General features: G+C 41.9%; 1 protein-coding gene across 1 annotated transcript in view; it reads left to right on the top strand.

The window, feature by feature from the left end:
• Nucleotides 1-22,595, top strand: part of TMEM237 (transmembrane protein 237) — a 46,558-nt gene that overhangs the window by 11,653 nt on the left and 12,310 nt on the right. The window contains exons 6-7 of the mRNA XM_056536193.1: nt 487-604; nt 850-1,010. Of these exons, the coding sequence (XP_056392168.1) occupies nt 487-604; nt 850-1,010 (279 nt within the window). The remainder of the gene's footprint in view (nt 1-486; nt 605-849; nt 1,011-22,595) is intronic.

Raw genomic sequence — 22,595 nt, 5'->3', positions numbered from 1 at the left:
TTTTGTGTGGATTTACTCTAGGTTTCATCCCACACCTGAAATAAACATTAGTTTATTGGCTCTCTTTGAAATTGGTCCTTCTACCCTACTGGGAACTTTGGGGAAAGGGACTAATCTGTTAACAGTCTTTGTGTAGTACTGTTAAACTTGTTGCATATAAGCAATGAGAAATAAATAGTATATTGCATGCCTTGGTTATTTACATTCTGGTAGTTCTCTCATGCAGAAAAACTACCTTCATAGCATGTTCACACATCATAAATGAAGCAGTTTTTTTTTAACCATAATTGGCTAAAAAAATAATTTGTTTATGGTAAATCAAAAAACAACCGGTGTTGCAAGCAACATGTGGCTTTTGGGCCACTGGTTGGGGTCCACTGCCTTATGTGCTTTATCATCCCATTGTAATTTTGTTAAACTTGTTTCTGTAATGCTGATTTTTTTTTTAAAGATGTTTTTTAAGGATTTTTTTTATTTTTATTGTAGAAGCTGAAACCTCTTTCATTCAACATAACCTTAATACTTCAGTTATCCAGAATGGTAATGATGTAGACTCCCAGCCTTCTGAAGAAGGAGTTGTCCGCAAACCACGCAGAAGAGCAAAGTAAGGTTCACTGTAGTGTAATGTAGTTTGTGGCTACACACAAATACAGTTTAGGTGGGCTTATAGTTAAAAAAAAAATCCTCTTTCTCATAAGCACCATATTTAGCAGATCCATTTACACTGCTGCACTAAAAAATACATTCTAGACTAATCTGCTGCACTAATAAATACATTCTAGACTAATCTAGATTCTAGACTAATTTGCATTCTTCTCCATAAATGTATCTATGTATCTTTTCTACTAGAAAAAACAGGCCTGCAGAACCTGGGTTTCCTAATGACTTGGGGGTAGAAGAAGAGGACATCATTCCAGATGGACAGATAAAACTCCAGGAACAGCATCCTGCTTTCATTGTTCCCTCCTTGACAAGCCAACCTGTAGGCAAATTATTTGTGGAAAAGAATAGTAAGTTACATTTATAAGTGCATTTCTTTGAGAATATGTATTAAAGAAACAGGAAAAGTGGTAACATTACAACAATAATATTCCTAATGTGAAATATCCCTAAATCTTCTGATGTATCAGTGTGAGATGCTAGAACCCATCTTCCATGGGGGTATGTGAGCATAGACTGATATCTTTGTCTAAAGTAAAGGATTTGTTGCCCTCAAAACTGTTTTGTTGACAGGAACACATCATAGTAACTTACTCAGGGGAAGACAACAACTGAGGGTCCCTGTGCAAATGTTTTAGTTATATACACTGCTCAAAAAATAAAGGGAACACTTTAACAACACTATGTAACTCCAAGTCAATCACAAATTACTTCTACTTACTTTTCTTAAAAATTACTACAAATTACTTCTATTAAAAATCTTTCCAGTACTTATCAGCTGCTGTGTGCTCCACAGAAAGTTATTTTCTTTTTTAATTTCTTTTCTGTCTGACCACAGTGCTCTCTGTCCATAGGTTGCATCAGGAACTGGCTAGAGAAGCAGCAAATCCCCATAGAAAACCTATCCTGCTCTGGACAGTTCTTGACATGGACAGAGGTGTCAGCAGGGGGCAGTGTGATCAGACAGAATATAAATAGAAAATAGCTTCCTCTGTAGTATACAGCAGCTGATAAGTACTGGAAGGATTAAGATTTTTAAATTACAAATCTGTTTAACTTCCTGGCACCAGTTGATAAAAAAAAAAAAAAAAAAATTCCACTGGAGGACCCCTATACCCCTTAAGGACCGGGGGTTTTTCCGTTTTTGCATTTTCGTTTTTTGCTCCTTGCCTTTAAAAAATCATAACTCTTTCAAATTTGCACCTAAAAATCCATATGATGGCTTATTTTTTGCGCCACCAATTCTACTTTGTAATGATGTCAGTCATTTTGCCCAAAAATCTACGGTGAAGCGGGAAAAAAAATCATTGTGCGACAAAATTGAAAAAAAAAACCGCTGTTTTGTAACTTTTGGGGGCTTCCGTTTCTACGTAGTAAATTTTTCGGTAAAAATGACACCTGATATTTATTCTGTAGGTCCATACGATTAAAATGATATCCTACTTATATAGGTTTGATTTTTTCGGACTTCTGGAAAAAAATCATAACTACATGCAGGAAAATTAATACGTTTAAAATTGTCATCTTCTGACCCCTATAACTTTTTTATTTTTCCGTGTATGGAGCGGTATGAGGGCTCATATTTTGCGCCGTGATCTGAAGTTTTTAACGGTACCATTTTTGCATTGATAGGACTTATTGATCGTGTTTTATTCATTTTTAAATGATATAAAAAGTGACCAAAAATGCACTATTTTGGACTTTGGAATTTTTATAATTCGGACATTTCCGCACGCGGTGATACCATATATGTTTATTTTTATTTTTATTTACACTGTTTTTTTTTTTTTTTATTGGAAAAGGGGGGTGATTCAAACTTTTAATAGGGGAGGAGTTAAATGATCTTTATTCACTTTTTTTTTGCAGTGTTATAGGTCCCATAGGGACCTATAACACTGCACACACTGATCTTCTATGTTGATCACTGGTTTCTCATAAGAAACCAGTGATCAACGATTTTGCCGCATGACTGCTCATGCCTGGATCTCAGGCACTGAGCAGTCATTCGGCGATCGGACAGCGAGGAGGCAGGAAGGGGCCCTCCCGCTGTCCTGTCAGCTGTTCGGGATGCCGCGATTAGCCGCGGCTATCCCGAACAGCCCGACTGAGCTAACCGGGAACTTTCATTTTCACTTTTAGCCGCGCGGCTCAGCTCTGAGCGCGCAGCTAAAGGGTTAATAGCGCGCGGCGCCGCGATTGGCGCTGCACGCTATTAGAGGCGGGTCCCGGCGTCACTATGACGCCGGGCCCGCCGCGATATGTCGCGGGGTTACTGTGTAACCCCGCGTTATATCAGAAGAGCAGGACCAAGGACGTACCGGTACGTCCTTGGTCCTTAAGGGGTTAAAGGCTAGTTTTCCCTGGCTTTGTTTGGAAAAGTGCCACTGCAGTTTTTGAGCCAAATTCAGAAGTGTATTCCAAAGGAATGGGAAATATAAAAGAAGGACTTATACTTCTACTGGATCCACTTCTGACTTTTGCTCCATCCAGTCAGCCTGCCAGCCAGCTGGCTATAGCTATGCCCACCTCCTCTGTTTCTTATTTTCATTTTTTTTTTTCTAAAGGGTCAAGTTAAATGATACAACCACCCTCTTGCCTTCATGTGGTGTCCTGGATCATGGTGGCCTTTAGCTACCATGAACACGCTGTTTGGTTGACTGTTGCCTCAGAGGTCCCCAGCTTAGTCTCAGGTCTGTGTCTGAGTCTGTGCAAATATATTTTTTTATATATATGTATGTACACTGCTCAAAAAAAATTAAGGGAACACTTAACACAATGTAACTCCATGTCAATCACACTTCTGTGAAATCACACTGTCCACTCAGGAAGAAACACTGATTGACAATCAATTTCACATGTTGTTGTGCAAATGGGACAGACAACAGGTGGAAATTATAGGCAATTAGCAAGACAACCCCAATAAAGTTCTGCTGGTGGTGACCACAGACCACTTCTCAGTTCCTAAGCTTCCTGGCTGATGTTTTGGTCCCTTTTGAATGCTGGCGGTGCTTTCACTCTAGTGGTAGCATGAGATGGAGTCTACAATCCACACAAGTGGCTCAGGTAGTGCAGCTCATCCAGGATGGCACATTAATGCGAGCTGTGGCAAGAAGGTTTGCTGTGTCTTTCAGCGTAGTGTCGAGAGCATGGAGGCGCTACCAGGAGACAGGCCAGTACATCAGGAGACGTGTAGGAGGGCAACAACCCAGCAGAAGGACCGCTACCTCCTTGTTTGTGCAAGGAGGATCACTGCCAGAGCCCTGCAAAATAACCTCCAGCAGGCCACAAATGTGCATATGTCCACTTAAATGGTCAGAAACGGACTCAATGAGGGTGATATGAGTGCCCGACGTCCACAGGTGAGGGTTCTGCTTACTGTCCAACACCGTGCAGGACATTTGGCATTTGCCAGAGAACATCAAGATTGGCAAATTCGCCACTGGGGCCCTGTGCTCTACACTGATGAAAGTAGGTTCACACTGAGCACATGTGAGTCTGAGTCTGGTGATGCCGTGGAGAACGTTCTGCTGCTTGCAATATCCTCCAGCGTGACCGGTTTGGCGGTGGGTCAGTAATGGTGGGGGCTGGCATTTCTTTGAGGGGGGGGCGAACAACCCTCCATGTGCTTGCCAGAGGTAGCCTGACTGAGATGAGATCCTCAGACCCCTTATGAGACCACATGCTGGTGCGGTTGACCCTGGGTTCCTCCTAATGCAAGACAATGCTAGACCTCATGTGACTGGAGTGTGTCAGCAGTTCCTGCAAGAGGAAGGCATTGATGCTATGGACTGGCCCGCCCGTTCCCCAGACCTGAATCCGATTGAGCACATCTGGGACATCATGTCTCGCTCCATCCATCAACGCCACACTGCACCACAGACTGTCCAGGAGTTGGTGGATGCTTTAGTCCAGGTCAGGGAGGACATCCCTCAGGAGACCTTCCGCTACCTCATCTAAAGCATGCCCAGGCATTGTAGGGAGGTCATACGGGCACATGGAGGCCACACACACTACTGAGCCTCATTTTGACTTGTTTTAAGGACATTACATCAGAGTTGGATCAGCCTATAGTTTGGTTTTCCCCTTTGATTTTGAGTGTGACTCCATATCCAGACCTCCATGGATTGATAAATTAGATTTCCATTGATAATTTTTGTGTGATTTTGTTGTCAGCACATTCAACTATGTAAAGACTAAAGTATTTCATACGATTAGTTCATTCAGATCTAGTGTTATCTTAGTGTTCCCTTTATTTTTTTGAGCAGTGTATAATAGGTGGTCAGAAGAAGTATCTGAGTGGTAGGAAACAGACTGTCAGTTACCACAGGCGTTTCTTCCTCTGTGTCTCTCTCTCCTGCTTGCTACATGTTGTGAATTGATGCATATCACATTGGATCAATTAACCCCTTAAGGACCCTTGACGTACGCATACGTCATGACACCCTGGTACTTAAGGACCCATGACGTACGCGTACGTCATGGAGAATTCCGGCCCCCGCTGCTTGCCGGGCAGGGATCAGACTGGGATGCCTGCTGAAATCATTCAGCAGGCATCCCATGCAAACACCCAGGGAGGGGTCACCAGACCCCCCCCCCCCCCCATGTCGGCGATCGCGGCAAATCGCAAGTTAATTCACACTTGCGATTTGCTCAATTCCGGGTCATTACAGGTCTATGGTGACCCGGAATATAAGGGGGATCGCCGTTGTCCAAGACACCCACGATCCCCCTGAAGGGATAGGAGTGAGGTGGCAGTGGTGCCACCCCTCCTATCCCTGCTATTGGTCGCCAGAAGCGACAACCAATAGCAGATAGGGGGCGGGGGGGGGGGGTTAACTTTTGTTTTCCCCATCCTGCCCAGCCACAATAGGCGGGGCAGGACGGGGAAACGACGGGGACCGGTGCCGAAGATCCACTTACCCATCCGGGCGGGCGATGGAGGCTGCGGACGACTGAGACAGTGGTCTCTAACTGTACAGTGGTCTCTAACTGTAGCCCTCCAGATTTTGCAAAACTACAACTCCCAGCATGCCCAGACAGCTGTTTGGACATGCTGGAATATGTAGTTTTGCAACAGCTGGAGGGCTACAGTTTGAGACCACTATATAGTGGTCCCTAAACTGTAGCCCTCCAGATCTTGCAAAACTACAACTCCTAGCATGCCCAAACAGCTGTTTGCTGTATGGGCATGCTGGGATTTGTAGTTTTGCAACAGCTGGAGGACCACAGTTTGGAGATCACTTTGCAGTGTTCTCTAAAAATGTAGCCCTCCAGATGTTGCAAAACTGCAAATCCCAGCATGCTCAAACAGCTGTCTCGGCATGCTGGGAGTTGTAGTTGTGTACCTCCAGCTATTGCATAACTACATCTCCCAGCATGCCCTTCGGCGATCAGTGCATGCTGGGAGTTGTAGTTTTGAAACAGCTGGAGGTTTGCCACCAAATGTGAACATACAGGGTACATTCACACGGGCAGGTTTACAGTAAGTTTCCTGCTTCAAGTTTGGGCTGCGGCAAATTTTTCGCCGCTGCGCAAACTCCTAGCGGGAAACTCACTGTAACACGCCAGTGCGAATGTACCCTAAAAACACTACACTAACGTAATAAAGAGTAACACACTACATATACACCCCTTACTGTCCCCCCCCCAATAAAAATGAAAAACGTATTGTATGGCAGTGTTTCCAAAACGGAGCCTCCAGCTGTTGCAAAACAGCAACTCCCAGTATTTCCGGACAGCCACTGACTGTCCAGGCATTCTGGGAATTTAGCAACAGCTGGAGGCACCCTGTTTGGGAATCACTGGGGTAGAATACCCCTATGTCCACCCCTATGCAATCCCTAATTTAGTCCTCAAATGTGCATGGCGCTCTCTCACTTTGGAGCCCTGTTGTATTTCGAGGAAACAGTTTAGGGCCACACATGGGGTATTTCCGTACTCGGGAGAAATTGTACCACAAATTTTGGGGGGCTTTTTCTCCTTTTACCCCTTATGAAAAGGAAAAGTTGGGGGTTACACCAGCTTGTTAGTGTAAAAAAAAAAAAAATTTTTTACACATGCTGGTGTTGCCCCATACTTTTTATTTTCACAAGCGTTAAAAGGAAAAAAAGACCCCCAAAATTTGTAACGCAATTTCTCCTGAGTACGGAAATACCCCATATGTGGGCGTAAAATGCTCTGAGGACGCACAACAAGGCTCAGGAGTGAGAAGTGAGAGCGCACTATGTACATTTGAGGCCTAAATTGGTGATTTGCACAGGAGTAGCTGATTTTACAGCGGTTCTGACATAAACGCAAAAAAAGAAACACCCACATGTGACCTCATTTTGCAAACAACACCCCTCACGGAACGTAACAAGGGGTATAGTGCGCCTTAACATCCCACAGGTGTTTAATGAAAATTCTTCAAAGTTGGATGGAAAAATGAAAAAGATAATTTTTTTTCTCTAAAATGCTGGTGTTACCCTACATTTTTCATTTTCACAAAAGAAAATAGGAAAAAAGCCCCCCCAAAATTTGTAACCCCATTTCTTCTGAGTAAGAACATACCCCCTATGTGGATGTAAAGTGCTCTGCTGGCGCACTACAATGCTCAGAAGAGAAGGAGCGCCATTGGGCTTTTGAAGAGAATTTGTCCGGAATTGAAGGCCATGTGTGTTTACAAAGCCCCCATAGTGCCAGAACAATGGACCCCCCCCACACACATGTGACCCCATTTTGGAAACTACACCCCCTCAAGTAATGTAATATGGGGTACAGTGAGCGTATCTGACAGATTTTTGGAACAGTGGTCCGTGAAAATGAAAAATGGAATTTTTCATTTGCACAGCCCACTGTTCCAGAGATCTGTCAAACGCCAGTGGGGTGTAAATACTCACTGCACCCCTTATTAAATTCTGTGAGGGGTGTAGTTTCCAAAATAGGGTCACATGTGGGGGGTCCACTGTTCTGGCACCACAGGGGGCTTTGTAAACGCACATGGCCCCTGACTTCCATTCCAAACAATTTTTTCCCAAAAGCTCAATGGCGCTCCTTCTCTTCTGAGCATTGTAGTGCACCAGCAGAGCACTTTACGTCCACACATGGGGTATTTCCATACTCAGAAGGATTCAAATTTTGAGGGGCATTTTGTCCTATTACCCCTTGTAAAAATTTTACATTTGAGGGAAAACTAGCATGTTAGTGGAAAAAAAAAAATCATATACAAATCCAACTTTCACAAAAAGTCATCAAACACCTGTGGGGTGTTAAGGCTCACTGGACCCCTTGTTACGTGCCTTGAGGGGTGTAATTTCCAAAATAGTATGCCATGTTTTTTTTTTTTTTTGCTGTTCTGGCACCATAGGGACTTCCTAAATGTGACATGTCCCCCAAAAACCATTTAAAAAAAAACTCACTCTCCAAAATCCCACTGTCGCTCCTTCCCTTCCGAGCCCTCTACTGGGCCCGCCGAACACTTGACATACACATATGAGGTATTTTCTTACTCGAGAGAAATTGGGTTACACATTTTAGGAAGATTTCTCTCCTTTTACCCCTTGTAAAAATTCAATAACTGGGTCTACTAGAACATGCCAGTGTAAAAAATGAAGATTTTGAATTTTCTCCTTCAATTTGCTGCTATTCCTGTGAAACACCTAAAGGGTTAACAAACCTTTTTGTAGCGGCTTCCTCAGTCCCACCGCCATCTTGGGAATCCGGCAGAGATCTCGGTGTCTCCGGCAGAGGCGACAGACCGGAACATTTGCGCCATTGTGAGATTGCCGGCGGGTGCTGACACATCCTGCCGGGCAGACTCGGAGCGGTGGTGAAGGTGAGGCTGTGACACAGCTGCGGTGTTGGCTGCCATTTTAGAGCACCAGGGCTGCCTATTTGTCCCCTCGGGTAGCCTGCATAAAGGGAGAGCTTACCTGGGGAGTGCTGTATTGGGGTGAAGTAGGAATGAACTGTTTCTCAGTGTACCCCTTGCATTGGTGGGGTGTTGGACGTGTGCTGGACATTTCTCTATTACCCTGGTGACCCCTTGCTCCTGCTCTCCCTCCCACATCTGAGGACCTACTAGTTCTCGGTCTCCTCATTGCCAGGGATTCAGTATCTCATCCCCTATCTGCCACTGTGAAGTCCCCCCTGCTGTGGTGCACTGTTGCTTGCCTACTGGTCTGTGCTAGTGCTGTTTGTGCCTGCATAAATGCTGTGTCTCCTCCATTATCTCCTGCTGTGTGCATTTTCTATTACACTACATGGCTGCTAACAAGTGGAAAAAGAACAAGGAAGGGGCTGGCTCCTCGCAACAGGGAGCTGGCATGTCTGCTAATTTTGTGTAGGCGGCGGCTAAGCTGGTGAAGTTTGCATTGCGGCCCCCATCCCTGGATTCTCCTGATTGCAGGGGAGCTCCTCTCCCTTTGGCCGATGTTGGGGCTCCACCAGACCCTCTGGAGGACTATGATGCCTTCTTACAAGCCTCTGTTTCGGATTTGCATGTTTCCCTACCCGGCACTCCACCTGCACTGCCTGTGGCGTCTGCCTCACCTCGGCCTCCTGCTGCACCTACTCTGGCTGCTGTCTTTGCTGAGATACAAAGGTGTAACATGACCCTCTCAACTGACTACTCAATTGGGAACTGTGCAGTCTGACATCTCTCTCATCCGCCATGACTTGCAGAAAGTAACGGATCACACCTCTGCTGCAGAGGGCAAGATAAGTGATGTGGAGGATGCGGTTGTCCCTCTGGTGCGAAATTCTACTAGACACAGTCAGGACATTGCATTCCTAAAAGCTAAAGCTGATGACCTGGAAAACAGGTTACGCAGAATTAATGGGCGTATTGTGGGCCTTCCAGAAAAATGTGAGGGGCGGTATCCCACAGAATATATGGAATCCTGGCTCAAAGATGTTTTTGGGACTGACCTCCTGACTCCTCTCTTTGCTGTGGAGCGTGTAGACTGCCGAGTCCTTACTAGACCCTTCCGCCCCGGTCTATGCTTGTGAAACTCCTACATTATCGGGATTGGGACTTGGTTCTGAGGCTTGCCAGGGAGAAACAGCCATCAATGTGGACAGACATGTTATTTCCTTCTTCCCCGATTTCTCAGCGGAGGTGCAGAAGAAACGTTCCTCATTTATTAATGTCAAGAAACGACTGCGTGCCTTTGAGGTCCAGTACTCTATGTTGTATCAGGCTAGACTTCGTGTGGTGGCTATGGGTACTACCCACTTCTTTAACCCCTTAATGACGCAGGACGTATATTTACGTCCTGCGCCGGCTCCCGCCATATGAAGCGGGATCGCGCCGCGATCCCGCATCATATCGCTTCGGTCCCGGCGCTCATCAACGGCCGGGACCCGCGGCTAATACCACACATCCCCGATCGCGGCGATGTGCGGTATTAACCCTTTAGAAGCGGCGGTCAAAGCTGACCGCCGCTTCGAAAGTGACCCGGCTGCTCAGTCGGGCTGTTCGGGACCGCCGCGGTCAAATCGCAGCTGACCGGACACCGGGAGAGCCCTTACCTGCTTCCTCGGTGTCCGATCGGCGAATGACTGCTCCGTGCCTGAGATCCAGGCAGGAGCAGTCAAGCGCCGATAACACTGATCACAGGCGTGTTAATACACGTCTGTGATCAGGATGAGAGATCAGTGTGTGCAGTGTTATAGGTCCCTATGGGACCTATAACACTGCAAAAAAAATGTAAAAAAAAAGTGTTAAATAAAGGTAATTTAACCCCTTCCCTAATAAAAGTTTGAATCACCCCCCTTTTCCCATAAAAAAAATAAAACCGTGTAAAAAAAAAAAAAAAAAACATATGTGGTATCGCCGCGTGCGTAAATGTCCGAACTATAAAAATATATCATTAATTAAACCGTACGGTCAATGGCGTACGCGCAAAAAAATTCCAAACTTTTTATACCATTAAAAAATGAATAAAAAGTGATCAAAAAGTCCGATCAAAACAAAAATCATACCGATAAAAACTTCAGATCACGGCGCAAAAAATGAGTCCTCATACCACCCTGTACGTGGAAAAATAAAAAAGTTATAGGGGTCAGAAGATGACATTTTTAAACGTATACATTTTCCTGCATGTAGTTATGATTTTTTCCAGAAGTGCGACAAAATCAAACCTATATAAGTAGGGTACCATTTTAACCGTATGGACCTACAGAATAATGATAAGGTGTAATTTTTACCGAAATATGCACTGCGTAGAAACGGAAGCCCCCAAAAGTTACAAAATGGTGTTTTTTTTTTTTTCGATTTTGTCGCACAATGATTTTTTTTTCTGTTTCGCCGTGCATTTTTGGGTAAAATGACTAATGTCACTGCAAAGTAGAATTGGCAACGCAAAAAATAAGCCATAATATGGATTTTTAGGTGGAAAATTGAAAGGGTTATGATTTTTAAAAGGTAAGGAGGAAAAAACGAAAGTGCAAAAACGGAAAAACCCTGAGTCCTTAAGGGGTTAAGGGGGTGGAAGCGGCTGCGTTGGGTACTGTTGTCTACCTATATTTTCATGGCGGGGGGTGGGTTTACTAGTTGTTTTCTGGGGATTGTATAACGGTTTTATTTCAATGCTGGGTATTCTAATACTTTCTTGCAGAAGTGTTTCTCCTGCTTACTTTGTTATGTTTAGCTGGTTGACTGCATTCTTGCTGTATGTTTTCACTCTGTTCTGCACTTTTCTTGTTGTATTCTGTGTTATGGGATGGCTGTTCCAGTGTGTTCTGGAATGTGATGCTATTTGGTGTGAACATATTGGCACCCCCTGGTACCGCACGCCGCGGTGTTGTGAGTGTTTTGTTTTTTGTTTTGGGGTGTTTGTCTGGTTTGTTTTCTGTCTATTCCTCCTTCCTAGTATGTTGCTTGTCTCGATTGACTGTGGGTGTTTGCTGTCCTCCTCTGGGGCTTTATGGTCCCATGTGTTCATTTCTGGATTTTCATGCATGATGGCGGTGTTTAACGTTGTGAGGTGGAATGTCAGGGGACCCGGGGATGTAACTAAACTTTATGCCATATTCAATTCTGGGAGACAGTTCCAACCTGCTATACTCTGTCCTACTGAGACCCATTTGACAGCAGACACTACTGTGGTCCTCCATAGAGCTTGGGTTGATTATTCTTATCATTCTACCTACTCTTCTCATGCCAGGTGAGTTAGTATACTAGTACATAAATCCATTCCCTTTAAAGCAGTCTCATCTGTCATTGTTCCAGATGGGCGATTTTGTATGCTTGGTTTGGGAAGTTTCTCACCGAACACTTATTATTGTGGGCGTATATATTACCCCCCCCCCCCCCCCCGTATAGTGGCGCAGTGTTACATCGTATTTTATCTATAGTTTCTGGGTTCCCTGCTGCTCCTCTCCTTCTTTGTTGGGATTTTAAGCATGTGTTTGATGCTTACCTGGACAGATTTTGGGGGCTTCTGGGCCTACTGGCCTTGCTAGACTGTAAACAATATTCTTGCTACTCTGCCACCCATGGGACCCTTTCCAGAATTGATCTTGTCATAGGAGATGTGGGCATGGTGGGTCTGGTGCAGGAGGATGAATATTTTGGCGCGGGGTGTATCTGATCATTCTCCGATCCGTTTGAAACTGCAGGTGGCTTGGAATGTTGGGGGGGTAGTGCCCGCTGTGGAGGCTGAATTCATTCTGACTACAATTGTTGACGACGGCAGAGATTGTATGTGTGGAATTCAGAAATTTTGAGCTTAACAATGTTCGGCTTTGGTCTCCACAATTTGGGACTCCCATAGGGCGTTCTTACGTGGCCTTTTTATACAAGACATCAATATCCATAAATCCTTTACTAGAGAAAAGGGGGAATGTTTGGGCGCTGATGTTTACTAAACAGCGCTATTTTGAATGTGGTTAGGGCACAGGAAAACTGTTGGCCTCTATTGCTTGGGCTCAACAGGGGGTTACGTACATTGGTTGTCTGAGGGATGTTCAGGGAGGGAAGTTACAGAGGATAGGGACATCTTACAGATGATGCTGGACTTTACTGGACATACTTGTCCAACACTACATGCTCTGAAGTGGACTTGGAGGAAAAAATGAATAAATAAATAAATACATTTCTCTGGCATATTCTGCCCAAAAAAATTCATCATCCGAAGTTCTGCTATGGAACTTCTGACGTGTAAACTAACTAGCAGAATCCCATTGAGTTCAAAGGGAGGCTGGTTTAAACAAAGTTTCCATAGTTTCAGTGGGGCATTTAGACATGGATAGGAAGGAGCATATCTTCCTAATTTTTATAAAAAGTGTTCTTTTTAGGGGCTGGTCTATTCAAAGCAAAGGGTCACTATGTATAGTCAGGCAAGAAGAAAGCAAGTTGAGCCAGCAGGTAGATAAAAGTTCCAGCTTCATTTTCAATGTTTTAAAGTGGTTCATATCAATGTCCAAAGGGGGGGGGGACAAGCATCTGGATGCGTTTTGAACGGACACCCATTCTTTATCACAGATAACATGATAATGCTCGGATTCCTCTTATATAAGCAAAAAAAAAACAAGAAAGGGGAGGAGGAAAAGTGAGTGAGGGAATAGTATGTCACTAAATACAAGAGCAATCCATAAGATATAAATAAAAGCAACAAACTATTCACCAGCATTGCAGCTAACTGAGTGTGAACAGTGTCCTGGGTTAAAACTACATAGCATATCTACAACGAATTACCATTACATGAGGACTATGTAAAACAGAAACTTATGCATAAATGTCGACACATCCAGAGTTTGTAACTTATGTTTCAGAAAGTAAACCTGTGTTAATCTAACAAATAATGCAGTAAATAAACTCTTACAAAAAGCTTACATGTATAATGGTATAGATGAATGAGAAAAACCACAGCACGTAATGAGAATCTGTAGGTTAGAAATGCAACAATATTTTTTTCCGTATATTTAAACCCAATGGTTCTATTGTGTTGAGGGTGAATTGCCAGAATGTCTTTGTTGAGAAGTTTTCTGTGCAGATTACCTCCTTGTTTTCCCTGTAATATCTTTTCAATTGTATATACTGCAAACACACTGAACAATTGTGTGTGTCTGCAAAATGCATCGAGGCAGCCATTCTGGATCGAGAAGAGTTGTGATTTATGTCACTGAGATGCTCCAAAATTCTAATTTTAAGCTTGCGTTTTATACAACCAACGAATTTCAGATTTCCAATAGTACACTCAATTACATAATTCGCATTAGTTGTACAAAAATTGAGAAACTGTTTAAAATTTTAATATTGAAATGTCTGTCCCCAGTAGAATTACAAAATGAATTGAATTTTTTAAATCAACAGTTTTTTTTTATTTTTTATCTTAATTCCTCCAGTACTTCTTAGCTGCTGAATACTACAGAGGAAATTCTTTTCTTTTTTGGAACACAGAGCTCTCTGCTAAATCACGAGCACAATGTTCTCTGGACAGTTCCTAAAATGGACAGATGTCAGCAGAGAAGAGAAAAGAAAAGAAAAAAAAAAACAGGTGCGCTCCTAGTGCAATATTGTTAGCTAGAATTTGGCCCCAAAAAGGTAAATTCAGGCTTACCAGAAAGAGTTGCTCTAAGAGCACAGCACCTCTGCAGGCATGAAGACTCACTCTGATGTCGAGGTCAGTTGCTCCAGAGTCCCTTTTGGGCGACAGTTTTCAGACCAAAAACTTGTGTAGGATATATGGATATTGCGTGCCAGCAATAAAAAATATAGGGACTTTATCCAGGTGCTTCCCCTCAAATTGGAAATCGTAGGAACAACCAGTTGCTTTTAAAACATGGTTATTTTTATTTTTGTGCAACATAAAAGTTTCGAGACCTAGGACGGACTCTTCATCAGGCATCATACAAACAAGTGACAATGTGATCTCAAAAAGACCGGGAGGGCTATACCACCGGGTCAAGGGTCATCGGACGTCACACACAGAAAATCAATAAGTATGCATAAAACGTACAAAAGTTGACTCAAAACCCCCAAACCATAAATAGGGACTTAGTAATATATGAGGTTTCAATAAAAAACGGTAAAATTCATATAATTCATAGTTGTGACAAACATATACTGTATATTACAAAAAAGAGAAAGGGAGAATAGTATACCTGGTAAAGTTGCCATACCGAGTGCGTTCATTAGTACTGAGATAGTACTATACGAGAAGGTGCTTTATGCAGCGCTGGAGGTACTCGATCTAGAGACCGCGCCGTTAGATCCCTGCTGTAAGGATCCAAAATGAGGCTGTGACCGTATCCTCGTAATGAATGAAACTCAGATCGAGGCAATGAACGGCCGTGAACCTACAAGCGTAGTAAACCTGTTGGCATAGTTACTATGTCAGCTTGTTAACGTCATTTTAGAGGGAGACCCCAATAGATCTTCTCTTGCGGAGTATGGTAAGTGTCTTTCTGGTCTCCAAGGCATGTTAATTTGTGTTTAGCGAGTAAAGTTATACTAATAGTGATGTGTATAGTAAATATGATGATTAAATGTAACTAAAACTGTTGATAATGATAATATAAATATAAATGATAAAGTATAAAACAAATATAAATAAATATAATTATAATCATAAATGAATCACTACGCAAAAATATAGTATAACTTTACTCGCTAAACACAAATTAACATGCCTTGGAGACCAGAAAGACACTTACCATACTCCGCAAGAGAAGATCTATTGGTGTCTCCCTCTAAAATGACGTTAACAAGCTGTCATAGTAACTATGCCAACAGGTTTACTACGCTTGTAGGTTCACGGCCGTTCATTGCCTCGATCTGAGTTTCATTCATTACGAGGATACTGTCACGGCCGGTCACAGCTTCATTTTGGATCCTTACAGCGCGGTCTCTAGATCGAGTACCTCCAGAGCTGCATAAAGCACCTTCTCGTATCGTTTAGACAGCGATCTCAGTACTAATGAACGCACTCGGTATGGCAACTTTACCATGTATACTATTCTCCCTTTCTCTTTTTTGTAATATACAGTATATGTTTGTCACAACTATGAATTATATTAATTTTACAATTTTTTATAGAAACCTCATATTTTACTAAGTGCCTATTTATGGTTTGGGGGTTTTGAGTCAACTTTTGTAACTTTTGGACGTTTTATGCATATTTATTGATTTTCTGGGTGTGATGTCCGATGACCCTTGACACGGTGGTATAGCCTTCCCGGTCTTTTTAAGATCACATTGTCACTTGTTTGTATGATGCCTGATGAAGAGTCTGTCCTAGGTCTCGAAACTTTTATGTTGCACAAAAATAAAAATATCCATATTTTAAAAGCAACTGGTTGTTCCTACGATTTCCAATTTGAGGGGAAGCGCCTGGATAAAGTCCCTATATTTTTTATTGCTGGCATGCAATATCCATATCTACTACAGATGTCAGCAGAGAGCACTGTGTTCCAAAAAGAAAATAATTTCCTCTGTAGTATTCAGCAGTTAATAAGTACTGGAAGAATAAATATTTTTTTATAGAAGTAATTTACAAATTTGTTTAACTTTGGCACCAGTTGATTTAAAAAAAAAAAAAAAAGTTTTCCACTGGAGTACCCCTTTAAATTCAGTCTCTCTAAGTACAGTAAATATTCATTCGATCTTTGTGACTTCATTATGCAAGTTACATATTTTCTGATGTCTCACAATTCTTTCATTTTTAAGCAGAATTTTTTTCATCAAGTGAGCAGTGTTTCAATGGTTGCCAGGCACTCACCTTTTGTATTGGGAATACCACACCTTGTTTTCTGTTTCCAATCCTTTTTCTTACAGTATCCAGGTATATCGATGACTTGCTACTCATTTGGCGAGTCATATCTTCCGTACCAGATTTTATCAATTTCTTGAATCTGATTTTCTGCAGCTTATCTGCTGCTTTTTATTTTCTGCTGAAAAAAGCTGTAGGAAAATAAGCAGCTGAAAATCTGCACTAAAATCTGCAGCAAATGCCAGAAGTCTGTCCAATAAAACTGACGAACTGGAGTTGAAAATTTCTGAGGAGGATTATGACATAGTAGGTATAACAGAGACTTGGTTGGATGATACCTGTGACTGGGCAGTCAACATACAGGGTTATAGTCTATTCAGGAAGGATCGGACAAAACGGAAAGGGGGAGGAGTCTGTCTTTATGTAACGTCCAATTTGAAGGCCGCACTGCTGGAGGATATTTGGGAGGGAAACGATAATGTAGAGTCATTATGGGTAGAAATATATGGAGATAAAAAAAAAAAAATTCTGATAGCGGTTTGCTATAAGCCACCAAACATAATGGAAGAGCCAGAAGATCAATTATTGAGGCAAATAAACAAGGCAGCAAATCAGAATGAGGTGATAATAATGGGGGACTGTAACTATCCTGATATAAACTGGGAGACTGAGACCTGTGTATCTCATAAAGGAAACAGGTTTCTGACTATAGCTAAAGACAATTATCTGTCCCAAATGGTGCAGGGCCCGACCAGAGGGGGCACCCTATTAGACTTAATATTAACCAACGTACCTGACAGAGTAATTAATGTGCAAGTAGATGGACACCTAGGAAATAGTGATCATAATATAATACATTATATTTTGTTCTTCAATAAGGGAATCTCTCGAGGGGCCACAAAAACAATGAACTTTCGGAAGGCAAAGTTCGATCAACTCAGAGAAGCCCTTAACAATATAAAATGGGATAATGTCCTCAAAAGGACAATACTGACACTAAATGGGAGACTTTTAAAAATATCTTACATTTTCACTGTAAGATGTATATACCTTATGGGAATAAAAGGGTCAGAAATAAAAGAAAACCAATATGGATGAATAAAAATGTTAAAGGGGTTCTCCCTTGTTTATACTGTTTTATTTTATTTTTTTATTATGTTTGTGTGTTATATGTGTATAAGCATGTGTTTTTATATGTGTGTTGTGATTATGTATATATGTATTTTCTTACCTTTTGTGAAGATCCGGAAGCTGGCCCCTTTTTCTTCCAGCGGCTTACTGTGTAACCTCGGCCTCCGCCATGTTGTGTTCGGTAAGTGGGATGTCGGGGGGTGTGGCTCAGCGACGAATCTGCGGCCGCTTCCGGCGCATGCGCAGGTAGTTTATTTTATTTTTTACCAAAAAAAATTTTTTGTCTAATTGACAAACTGTCTGCGCTTGTGCGAAGCTACGCTATTAGCGTAGACCTAACGTACTCTACGCTGTTAGCGTAGCACTTGCGTACTCGCGCATGCGCAGACAGTTTGTCAATTAGACAAAGAAAACTTTATTTGTAAAAAAAAAAAAAAAAAAACTACCTGCGCATGCGCCAGAAGAGGCCGCAGATTCGTCGCTGAGCCACGGAGGAAACAGGAAGAAAAGATTCACCTCGGACGTCAGAAGATAGGAAGGACAGAAGCAAGAACACACCCCCCTGACATCCCACTTACCGAACACAACATGGCGGAGGCCGAGGTTACACAGCAAGCCGCTGGAAGAAAAAGGGGACAGCTTCCAGATCTTCACAAAAGGTAAGAAAATACATATATACATAATCACAACACACATAAAAAAAAACACATACTTATACACACATAACAAACATAATAACAAAAAACAGTATAAACAAGGGAGAACCCCTTTAAGGGGGCAATAAATTACTAAAATAAAGAATTTTAATTACTAAAACAGGACAGCAGTGAAGAAGCATTAAAAAGCTATAAAGAAAAATGTAAAATATATAAAAAACAGATAAAAACTGCAAAAATAGAGACAGACTCATTGCCAAAGAGAGTAAAACTACCCCCAAAATGTTCTTTAACTATAGAAATAGCAAAACGGTCAAAAATGAAAGTGTAGCCCCTTTAAAAAATGATGAGGAAGAAATTATAAACGGGGATCAGGAAAAAGCAAATATATTGAACAAATTCTTCTCCACTGTATTCACTGAGGAAAATGAAATGCCAGGTGAAATACAGTGTGATAAGGTAAACTCCCCAGTACAGGTCACCTGTCTAACCCAGGAAGAAGTACAGTGCTGCCTACAAAAAATCAAAATAGACAAATCACCAGGTCCAGATGGCATTCACCCCCTTGTTCTAAAGAAATTAAGTAATGTAATAGACCGACCCCTATTAATATTCAGGGACTCTATATTGACAGGGACTGTTCCCCAGGACTGGCGCATGGCAAATGTGGTGCCAATATTTAACCCCTTAAGGAGTTAGGACATATGAGTACGTCCTAAGTCCGGTCCCTGTCTATAAAGCGGGCCCTGCGTCATAGCGGGTTGGTCCCGGCGCCTATTCACAGCCGGGACCCTCGGCTAATAGCGCGCGGCCGCGATCGTTCGGGCACGCGCTATTAACTCTTCCGATGCGGCGCTCAAAGCTGAGCCCCGCATCGAAAGTGAAAGTAAATGCTTCCCGGCTGCTCAGTCGGGCTGATCGGGGTCATTACGATAAAATCGCGATGCCTTGATCAGCTACCCGGAGAGAAGAAGGTCCCTACCTTCTTCCGTCGGTGTCCGGGCTCCGATTGATTGCTCCATGCCTGAGTTACAGGCTGGAGCAATCAACCGCCGATTACACAGCTTGTTGCCATGCAACGGCAAGGCAACAATCTGTGTATGCAATCAGCCATTGCAAGCTCATAGGTCCCTATAGGAACTATGAGCTTGCAAAAAAAAAAAAAAAAAAAAGTTAACCCTTTCAGGTATTCCCTTCTGAATTTAAAAGTTTAAATCACCCGGCATTTCCTAGTAACAAAATAACAGTGTAAATAAAAATAAACATATGTGGTATCAACACATGCAGAAATGTCCGAATTATAAAAATATACCGCTTTTAAAACCGCACGTTCAGTGGCGTACGCGCAAAAAAAATTCATAAGTCCAAAATAGCGCATTTTAGATAACTTTTTATACCACAAAAAAGTGAATAAAACATGATAAAAAAAAGTCTGATCAGAACAAAAAGGATACTGCTAAAAACTTCAGATCACGGCGCAAAAAATGAGCCCTCATAGCGCCCTGAACACAGAAAAATTAAAAAGTTATAGGGCTCAGAAAATGACAATTTTAAACGTATAAATTTTCCTGCATGTATTTATGATTTTTTTCTGAAGTAATACAAAATCAAACCTATACAAGTAGGGTATCATTTTAACCGTATGGACCTACAGAATAAAGATAAGGTGTAATTTTTACCGAAAAATTTACTGCATAGAAACGGAAGCCCCCAAAATTGACAAAATGCCCTTTTTTCTTCAAGTTTGTCGCACAATGAATTTTTTTTTCCATTTCGCCGTGTATTTTTCGGTGAAATGACTAATGTCACTCTAAAGTAGAATTGGCGCAAAAAATAAGCCATAATACAGATTTTTAGGTGCAAAATTGAAAGGGTTATGATTTTTTAAAGGCAAGGAGGAAAAAACGAAAATGCAGAAACGTGAAATCGCTCATTCCTTAAGGGGTTAAGAAGGGGTCAAAAGGTGACCCCGGGAATTATAGACCTGTTAGTTTAACCTCGGTTGTATGTAAATTGTTTGAGGGTTTCCTAAGAGATGCTATTTTGGAATATCTTGATAAAAATAAATGTATGACCCCGTATCAGCATGGATTTATGATGGATCGGTCCTGTCAAACTAACCTGATCAGCTTTTACGAGGAGGTGAGCTCCAGACTGGATCTGGGGCAATTGCTGGATGTCGTATATCTGGATTTTTCCAAAGCATTTGATACGGTTCCACATAAAAGGTTGGTGTATAAAATGAGAAGGTTTGGGCTGGGGGAGAATGTGTGCAAGTGGGTAAGTAACTGGCTCAATGATAGGAAACAGAGGGTGGTTATTAATGGTACTTAATCTGATTGGGTGACTGTTACTAGTGGGGTACCACAGGGGTCCGTCTTGGGTCCTGTCCCATTTAATATATTCATTAATGACCTTGCAGAGGGGTTGAATAGTAAAGTAGCAATCTTTGCAGATGATACTAAACTCTGTAAAGCGGTAAACACATTAGAGGACAGTGAACTGTTACAAATGGATCTGGATAGGTTGGAGGTTTGGGCTGGGAAGTGGCAGATGAGGTTCAACACTGATAAATGTAAGGAAATGCACATGGGGAAGAATAATCTGGGCTGGGATTATGTATTAAATGGGAGAACACTTGGGACGACGGACATGGAAAAGGACTTAGGAGTGAGTCTTAGTTAACAGTAAATTTAGCTGTAGTGACCAGTGTCGGGCAGATGCTGCCAAGGCTAATAAAATCATGGGGTGCATCAATAGGGGCATAGATGCCCACGACAAGGAGATAATTCTACCGCTGTACAAATCACTAGTCAGACCACACATAGAATACTGTGTACAATACTGGGCACCAGTATACAAGAAAGATATAGTGGCGCTGGAGAGGGTTCAATGAGAGTAATACGGGGAATGGGAGGACTACAGTACCCAGAAAGATTATCAGAATTGGGGTTATTTAGTTTAGAAAAAAGAAGGCTTAGGGGAGACCTAATAACTATGTATAAATATATCAGGGGACAGTACAGAGATCTCCCCCATGATCTATTTATACCCAGGACTGTATCAATAACAAGGGGCATCCTCTACATATAGAGGAAAGAAGGTTTCTACACCAGCACAGATGGGGTTTCTTTACTGTAAGAGCAGTGAGACTGTGGAATTCTCTCCCGGAGGAGGTGGTCATGGTGAACTCTGTAAAACAGTTCAAAAAGGGTCTGGATGTATTTTTTGAGAGTAAGAACATTGCTGGTTATGTATACTAGTTCTATAGGGACAGAAGGTTGATCCAGGAATTTATTCTGACTGCCATATTTGGAGTCGGGAAGGAATTTTTACCTCTAGTATGAGGGTTTTTTGCCTTCCTCTGGATCAGCTCAACTCAATAGGGACTTATTAGGGTTATAGGTTGAACTTGATGGACTCTGGTCTTTTTTCAACCTTATGAACTATGTTACTATGTAAATTCCGCTTGTGTGAACGAGCCTTAATACTGTTTCGTTTTTGGATTTAACCCTGACTGCAGAAGTAGGCCAATCTATACAATCTACCACTTACAGAAAACCCATTTCGGCCAATAGGTTATTGTGAGCTAATTCGAAACACACCATGAGAGCAATTCCCATTGGGAAAGTGACAAGGTTAAAAATAAATAACACGACCCCAGCAACATTTAACACACAGAAAATAGATTTGATGCACCACCTCAACCTATGTGGCTATTCCAACAATTAATATGTGCAGATCATATTGTCAGTAAGAAAAGTAGAACAGAGTTATTATCTAATACTAATAAAAATAACATTAATAGTAAGCCTGTATTAGCTCTCACTTATTCACCTTATTTTATTACTGCCCAGAATATTATTAGAAAACACTTAAATCTATTGAGGTATGATCCCTCTCTGTCCAGGATGTTATCTAATGGGTGCATAATTGTACCAAAGAGAGCTAAAACCTTGGGTGATCAAATACAGTCATGGCCGTAAATGTTGGCACCCCTGAAATTTTTCTAGAAAATGAAGTATTTCTAAGAGAAAAGGATTGCAGTAACACATGTTTTGCCATACACATGTTTATTCCCTTTGTGTGTATTGGAACTAATCCAAAAAAGGGAGGAAAAAAAAGCAAATTGGACATAATGTCACATCAACCTCCAAAAATGGCCTGAGAGGGCTCAGAAGGGAAGGAGCGACAAGGGGATTTTGGAGAGAACATTTTTCTGAAATGGTTCTTGGGGGGCATGTCACCTTTAGGAATCCCGTAGGGTATCAAAACAGCAAAAAAAAAAAACACATGGCATACCATTTTGGAAACTAGACCCCTCGGGAAATGTAACATGGGATAAAGTGAGCCTTAATACCCCACAGGTGTTTCATGACTTTTGCAATTGTAAAAAAAAATTATAATAATTTTTACCTAAAATGCTTGTTTTCCCAAAAATTTTACATTTTTA

The sequence above is a fragment of the Hyla sarda genome, chromosome 8 (assembly GCF_029499605.1).
Source record: "Hyla sarda isolate aHylSar1 chromosome 8, aHylSar1.hap1, whole genome shotgun sequence".
NCBI classification, from domain to species: Eukaryota; Metazoa; Chordata; class Amphibia; order Anura; family Hylidae; genus Hyla; species Hyla sarda.
The sequence above is the reverse complement of the archived record's forward strand: the minus strand, read 5'-3'. Positions and strand labels throughout refer to the sequence as shown.